This window comes from Cariama cristata, unplaced genomic scaffold (assembly GCF_000690535.1).
Source record: "Cariama cristata isolate BGI_N322 unplaced genomic scaffold, ASM69053v1 scaffold746, whole genome shotgun sequence".
Classification (NCBI taxonomy): Eukaryota; Metazoa; Chordata; class Aves; order Cariamiformes; family Cariamidae; genus Cariama; species Cariama cristata.
In genome coordinates, this window is record NW_009620199.1 from 180,362 (window position 1) to 188,777 (window position 8,416).

General features: G+C 38.0%; 1 protein-coding gene across 1 annotated transcript in view; it reads right to left on the minus strand.

Moving 5' to 3' along the window:
* LMBRD1 (LMBR1 domain containing 1) overlaps nucleotides 1-8,212 on the minus strand; it is a gene marked incomplete at its 5' end in the record, with an annotated part of 59,598 nt that extends 51,386 nt beyond the window's left edge. Inside the window, 3 exons of the mRNA XM_009701519.1 lie at nucleotides 2,006-2,094; nucleotides 7,045-7,112; nucleotides 8,115-8,212. Coding sequence (XP_009699821.1) covers nucleotides 2,006-2,094; nucleotides 7,045-7,112; nucleotides 8,115-8,212 — 255 coding nt within the window. The remainder of the gene's footprint in view (nucleotides 1-2,005; nucleotides 2,095-7,044; nucleotides 7,113-8,114) is intronic.
* Nucleotides 8,213-8,416: the final 204 nt, after the last annotated feature.

Here is an 8,416-nt window from a genome sequence, read left to right on the forward strand (position 1 = left end):
AGCACATGCTATGCTGAGAAGTTGGCAAAGCCTGGCTTGTTCAGCCTGGAATGGAGACAGGTTTGGAGACACCTAATACAGCCTGCCTGCTTATCAAAGAGGTGGAGCCCAGTCTCTTCAGTGGTGCACAGTAGTTGAGCGTGAGACAATGGGTGGCAGTGTGTATGCCCACACTGGATAAGAGAAAAAATATTTTGGTGTTTTTTTTCCCATGAGATAAAAAGCCTCCATGTTGAGCTAGCTGATAAAGCCCTGAGCAACCTGGTCTGACCTCATAGTTTCCTTCTTTGTGCAGGAGATTGGACTAGATGACCTGAGGTCCCTTCAGTCTGAGCTATCCTATGAAACTGAAAGTCACAAGAGAATGCTGGTAGAGTCAGAAATCAAAAGCAGACTTTCACATCTCAATCCAGCCTGTTAACGATGCAGCCTTCCTAGAAACAAACATTAGCTACACTATTTCCTTCATAGCAAGGACATGTAAGAGAGCTGAATATTTAATTGACAGTCATATCAAGGTAGCCTAGAAAAATGAGCTTACATCTCAGTTCAACCACTGTCACTACCTGTATAAACAGTTTAAGAAGCATTTTCTTCTACGCTGTCAGTTAGAATCTTTGTGCCGCAAGAGAAACACAAGCAAGCAGACAGCCAACAATATGGAAGAGCTATGGACTTGCCCTCCCTGTCTCCTATGCTTGCAAGTACAACTTACAGCATGTAATGAAAGACCCTGCAAGGATATCAGAGGCAACAAGAAGGGCTTCTTCAAGTACAAGAGGGGCAACAGGAAGACGAGGCAAAAACATGAACCTGTTGCTGAGTGGGGCAGGGGCCCTGGTGACACAGGACATGGAAAAGGCTGAGGTACTGAAAGTCTTCTTTGCCTCAGTCTTTGCTAGCAAGACCAGACCTCAGGAAACCCAGGCTAGAGAGACAAGGGGGAAAGGCTGGAAGGAAGACGTACCCTTGGTGGAAGAGGATCAGGTTAGAGAACACTTAAGCAAACTGGACATATAAAGTTGATGGACCCAGAAGGGATACGTCAAGTGCTGTCAGAGTTGGCAAATGTCATTGCAGGGAACTTTTAGTCAGTACAAAATTCCCAGAATAATGCAGAATACAACTTGATGAAGGCTCATAGCATTATATTGTAAAACATTCAGACAGAAGCCAATACTCTGATACATAGCAAGAATGAGGGACAAATATTATAGTACTTATGAATTTGGATTAATGTTTGTCAAATAAACTTAGTTACCATTTTCTAGATACATTTGGAAAGTGACATCAAGTCTGTCTTAGTCCACCTACAAAACACTTCACACTTGCTCTGAAGACACACCCTGGCTAAATAAATGAACTGCATACGCTAAAGGTTAGAGTTTGGCCTTCACAATCATTCTTTATAGCCCTAGCATAAAGTAGTATAACAAATGGAAATAAAACAATTTTAGAAAAGGTCAATAGTAGGAGAGCAAAAAAAAAATCATAACACCCATAGGATTTTCCTATCTAATAGATGAAGCCACTGTTAAAATACTCTCATTCTTACAGTGAACAGCAGTATCGCATTTAATTAGGTAAGCACTTGAAAACGGTCATTCGACAAGATACACACTCACCATACCGAAGTCCACTGATTTTAGTGTATCCAAGTAAGATTTAAAAGCTGTGTTAAGTGAAGATTCCATGGAAGCAAGTACCTTCCCCTCCCCACCATTAATATCATGGGACACAACATTGGAATCCTTGCTGTCAAATGTGGACTGTACTGAAAGCAGACACTGCCAGTGTCTCCTCCTTGTACTTTAAAGACGGTTCCAATTTTTGTCTGAACAGAAAGAGAACAATCTTATCGCAAAGATTTAGTGTAGGTGAGCAGTAACAGTGAAGTTAGAAAACTGTCACCAAGAAAGTTAGCTTTCTTGTTCCATCAATCATGAGTATGTCAAAATAAGTTAGTTGCAAGTTATGCAAAGCTCAGAACAAGTATCAAACTTACGACTACTTCCAAATTCTTCAAACAGGAGCTTCACTTTCTCCCATTCTGTGGAGTTCTTCTTGTTGGGAATATTCAAAGGAACAAAAGCACTGTAACAAAGAAAAAAGTCATCTCACCCTAATTAGCCAAATATGAAAAGAATTCTAGTTCCAAGTTAAGAAAACAGAAACCCATTTATTCCTGAAGAAAAATTGTATGATGCTAGGTTTAAAAAATTCTGAAGGCAAGGTTTCATTTCATTCACATTCCTCTCAAATGCTGTATTTAGATCAGCAGAGTACGCGTGCAAGTGCATGCCGAGTCAGGTCTGAGGTCAATGAACAAGTGATTTTCCATTTACCAGTCCTAAAAGAGGTAAGGACCCTACACTCAAGCATCTTTAAAAGATGTGTTCATCTAATTTACTATCCTGGTTTAACTCATGTGCAGAGCAGTGAAAAGACTTTAAGCATCAATTGCAACAAATTCTCTTATAAATCCACACTTTTGAAAGCTAGAATAAAACAATTACCGATTCCCACACCAAGCATTAAAGTTTAATAGAAGATAAACATGTCCCTTTATTACAACTAAAATAACACTACATCTGCTGTATTCTGTTCCTTGTTCTGCAGTTCATCCAGAGAACTGAACTGCAGAGACATTAAATATTTTTGACCTTCTAATAAGCAGAGACTAGCAAAGAGCACTCAGAAGAATGTCAGGTAGAACAGTCCCCCAGCTGAAAGTTTCCTGCCATCAGTCTCCCCATCCAAAGTCCAACAAAAAGAGTAACTCTTCAGCATCTCCTTAGACAGAACAGCTGGCTTTCTAACAGCTGGAAAAATGTGTACCTCCATACCAACCTGAAACCATAGCTTCCAGATATAACACAGAATGCCTACAAGTCATAAGGAAGTCCGATATAGAGGGAAACTTTTTAGGTAAAGAATGCACGAACCCAAAACAAAGTCCATAAAGAATGCTCAGAAGTATCTTTTGGACTTTTGTAAGAAAGAGTACGTAATTAGATCCCTGCTTATAGCCCAAACAAACAAATGAATAACACATATGCATCTTCCAGGACTATGCCTCAAACTTCAAGCACAGACATAAGCATGTTGCAAAGGTTAGTGCTAAACCATCTGGGTGCACTTATAATCATCCCACCAAAACCAAAACTGAACTGGTACTCTCCAAACAGAGTTCAAATTGTAAAAATTAAAATTTTAACTTTTAAAAAATGTTTAATTTTTAGCTTCTTGATTGTGCAAGAGGTAGATTAAGGCTAGAATTTACTGAAGTTGATGCATGCTTGCTGATTTTAGATTTTGTTCTTGTATCTGCCTCTAACAGTAATTCTCTCTGTAAAATCGCATCGTGGCAAAATCAAGACACGGGTATTAAAACAAAGTTAGGCAAAATGTCTACTTACAAGAGACAGCAATACAAATAACTGCAGGTTTATTTGCTAAAAAGGGTTAAAACAGGAGACTATGGGAAACTAAGCAAACTCAAGTCCTTTTATTTTAGTATTGGCATGAATTTGCTATCTGTGGACCGCATGCAGGGAACAAGTGAGATGGAAGGACATCTTAAGATATTTAAAACTTGCTTGCCTTTCCCCGTGCCCCCCCAAATAGCAATATGGTTACTTTTTTTTCTGAGACTACCTACAACCAGCATGTCAAAGGACACTAATCAGAGCAGAAGCCACAGCACCCATTACACACACTTGTCAATTAGTACTCAGCTAAATCTTGACTGAAGGAGATGGACACCTGAGAAGTGCCATGCACCAAGGGCCTCAGAAAGGAATGCAGGAGTTGTAAATTCACACACTTTAGTCCCAAGCAAGCAGGAATCTTCTCTTCCCTCCTCAACAGGGTCCCTCAACTAGTAGCAAACTAGCCAGAAGGCTAGCTAGCCCACTTGAACAGACTTTTGGTCTCTAGCTTAATAGGCCACAAGAAGAACAAGACAGAGTTAGCAAGCCTAGCCATCTATGGACCTGCAACCAGTCCACACTCCCAAATCATCTCAAAAACACATCCCACCCACTGCACCAGCACAGCACACAGAAGTTTCAGCCTATTCTTCATGCATGCTAAGCAAGAAGAAATTTGACAAGTCTTGGCTAGTTTGCTATGTTGACTAAATGGTCAACACAGCCTGAGGGCCATAGTAGCCATCAACAGGACGAGAAGTGTCCATGCTAAATAACTCCATTCACCCACCATCACTGGAATGCAATAGATGTCAGTCCACTGACAGCGAACGAACAGAGTACAAGTGCCAGCGCAGGGTTTTACCAGTGCAGCTCAGCACTCAGATAATGCAAGCAAAGACAGCAGCTCAGCTGTGATGCCTCACATTTGGAGTTCTGGACACAAATGAAATTACAAACTGCAGTAATTTTAAGAATAGAAGTAAACTGCTATGCTGTTTAAAACACATCCTGGGAATATTATGATTAAGATCCAGATCAATGTCTAGGCTGCAGAACAAGAAAAGTAATGCACACAAGCAGTTTAAAACAATTAGCATTTAGTAGGGCTAATAACACGCAAGTATACAAGAGTTAAGTTTGATCCTTAAATCAAAGAGTGCCATTAACTGTCATCCTTAGGAAAATAATTTCTAACCCACTAGATTTAAACTAATTTCCTTAAAGTAAGTTCTGCTATAATATAATTTGCATAATTATTTATAGGCTAATTAGACACATTCATAGCTTTTTAAAAGCTAACGGTTCCTGAAAAATTTAAGGTAACCTCTTTAATTACAAACACAAAACAGTCAGGGAAACATTCCTGTTAGAATCAAACGTTCATTAGCCTCAAAAGCAAATATTTTAGTTCAAACCAGACTGCTGTACAAGGGTGACTTAATGTAGATTCTAGTATCTCAGGCCCCTTGGCTCTAGCACATGACATTAAGAGTAAATAAACTATATTCAAGTAAAGTAGACAGTTTCTAAGAAGGGAAAGGCATTACAAGTAAATATTAGTTCCAAGTATTCCAGCATAAATTTGTCCCATACTTTGCTTTTAATGATACTCGGCATCAAGTTATTTGTGCGCAGAGCATTTAAGAGCTCTTACAGACAGGCACATTTTTGCCACAGCAAAAGGCTTTGTAACAGACAACTTGAGTAGGAGTTATAAATACTACTCCTGCTAACAACTTAGACAATGGAATCCTGCTCATTGAGCTGCATTATCAACTTACAAAAACCCTCCAGTATCACCTGGTATTAAACACATTATTATGTTTCCTAAAATAGTCACATAGATGTCTAATGGAGCAGAGAAAACATCCGGGTAAGAATAAGATATTCTTAACCTTCAAGCTTAATGGAGCTTTTATGGTTTCTTTGAGGACTGATGACCAGGTAAGAGGCAGGGACTTCTTGTGTAGACCTATCTTTAAAAGAACCAAGCTATTTATTGACCTGTTTTAATTACACAAATTACCGCAATTTCTTCAGCACAGTCACCTCATTTGCTTCCTAAACAGAGTTGTTCAGTCTTGTAGTTTCCCTTAATGGGAATAGACAAGAAGTATATTCTTCGGCAACAGCATCTTAAGTAGCAAGGGTATTTTTCCATTCTGAAGGCATTAGGACAATGCTATTATTTCATCATTACCATCTTAAAAGAAAGCAAGCAACCTCATATGTATGATAGCAGAAAAATTGTTCCAGTTAGAACTCAGAAATACTACCATCCCTATCAGTACTTAAAGGAGTCCTGCCTCCCTGCAGCAGATACTCCTGCTGTTTGGATCAGTGGGTTTCAAGTCAGTACCCCTGGAGAAGCACTGTTGAGTAACTAACTTAGTCCCAGACCAAGTACTACAGCTGTCTGGTTTGCAAGTCAATTCACTGTCACATAGCACAGAGGGGATTGTGGAAGCTTACAAGTTGAAGACTTTAAAGAACAAGCCTAAGCACATGGAGGACAATTAGAAAGTCAAGATCCAAGTCCCATCTTACTGGAAGAAGAACAAACATGCTTACAGCTACTGAGGATTCAGCTGACACCTACTAGAGATACTGCAAAATTTTCTAAACCGGATATATTATACAGTATGTATATTATATGTATGCTTATGATGTGAGCCAACAGTCAGAGAAATAGCTTTTGTCAGAAGCTTTACTAATATTTTTAGATCATGATTAGGTTAACTCAAACTCCTTTAGTCTCTCATTGCAAATTTGTTTCTTTTAATTGAAAGGACAATAGACTTAGAAATGTACAAAAGTGTTTATCAAAACTAAACCAATATTCCAATAGGGTGGTATACAATTAGAAGCATTAACTTCACTGTTTCTACTTCACACTCCAATACGTCGATATGGATCATTTTAGCATATATTCTGTAAATTTAACCAACTTTATTGCTGCAGTCAAAATGCTAAAAAGCTTATGACAAAGTATACATTAGAAATACTCAACATTGGTGTGCAGGTCATGCTTAATGGTGTAATACTGCTTGGAGTTTCAGAAAAACAGCACTTGCTGCAAACAAGCAGACAACACTGAAGTGGGTAACCTTTCAAACAAATGCCAGCAAAACCTTTATCATACAAGGCACAGCTATGTCAAGTATAACCCCACACTACACTTATGTCTTTCACAGAACACTTCCCTTTAGGAAAGTACTAAGCACGTAACATCTACTCATAGTCCTAAAAGCTGTTTTGGGATGTTCATGAAAACATTTGATCAAGGCAGAAAACAGGAAGAGCACACATATTTTACCCCTGTTGTGCACTGAGATGTCAATATAGCTGTAAATGTTGACACTGCATAGACAGGCAGAACTTGGAAGCACAAGAACTTCCACAATTAAGAAAAACATTTTAGCTTCCAGGTCAACTCTTACTTTTCAGGCACCTAATACTCAGGATGTTTAAGCCCTATTAGAGATTAAGGTAGATATTCATTACACAGATTAAATGTGCCATAAACTACCTTTTAATCTTGCACAGAACAAAGTTCTATTTGGGGTTCTATTTAGTATATCCTCCATTAGTGTTCAATACAAATACTTACCCAATTAAGAGAAGAACTGCACAAACTGTGATGAATCCCAGAGTATATTTAAGTGCAGTTTTAACCTGCTGTATATTAAAGAGAAAGTTAATATGTTAACATAAAATACATCCAAAGGTATCTATCCAACAAGTTATGGCAAAGCATACTTAGCATAACAGGTGTTCTACAAAAGGACCTCCACAGAAAACATGAGTAGTTCTAGATACAAGTCAGAAGTATACGTTCTTGAAGAGTCTCATAGTTTGAGGACTAAGAACAATGACATTGAATTATGCTTGCTTCATTAACTATGCACTTGAGCAGCTGTGACCAGAAGCCAGGGTACCTTCATTCAGTGCAAATACACTCGAAGAAAATTCTTATTACCAAAATGCTTTATATTATGGCTACAATTAGAAGTCTTTTTTCTCATGTTAAGGTTACAACTGAATAGAGGGTAAAATGATCATGATCAATTATTAAAAGATTCTTTAAGAAAAGTATTTTCATTTTAGAAGTTAGGACCTCACTGACATGCGTTTATTATATTCCCTGGAATGCAGTGCATGTCAAAAATCTTCAGTGCATTACAAAAATAACCATGTGCTAGCTTAAGGTAAATTACTACTGCCTACTTCAAGAAAAAAATGCAAATGCTACAAGAAGTAAGGTATTCAAATTTAGTGTCTGTCTCAGAATCAGCATAGTCTTCCTGCCTCCTACTTTAAAACCTGTTCATACATCTTTTCTGTTCTAAGGAAAAATCTCATGTAAGAAGTTTTAACTTCCTGTATATGAAATCTGGCTTAAAGGAATTTGTAGGAAGCTTAAAGAACTAATGGCAATACAGATGTTAATTACTTGACTCACTAAAGTTTCATTTCATGTGAGACCACAGTGCTTAAAGTAGACTATGTCAGATTAAGTGTTATTAACAGCTGCCTCAGTATTTTAAAGGAACTGTAGTAATAGACTTAGAAATGCTATTAACGTTGTAGTATTCAAGTTAAACAATCATTCTTGCTTTCCTTTTTGCCTGTAGTCATTTGTCTTTTCACTGCTTGGTGCATTTGCTAGAGTGAACTTACTGAGCATGTGTGGCCGTCATCTTCTTCCTTCTCCTCATAATAGAAATAGACAAAGGGAATCCACAGAAAGACGCAGAACAGTATGATGGAGTACAAAGCTAGGAGAAAGAATTTAATTAAGTGAAGAGACAAAGTTACATTGGCACTTTCATTTACTGCACAGTAATTCAAAGGAAAGAATCAAACATCAATTTCTTCTCATTCTAGCTCTTACTAATTTCAAGCATTGAAAAGTTAATAACATTTACTAGCCAGTATATGAACTGTTACTACTTTGTGAACTCCAAAGGACTTAGAGAACA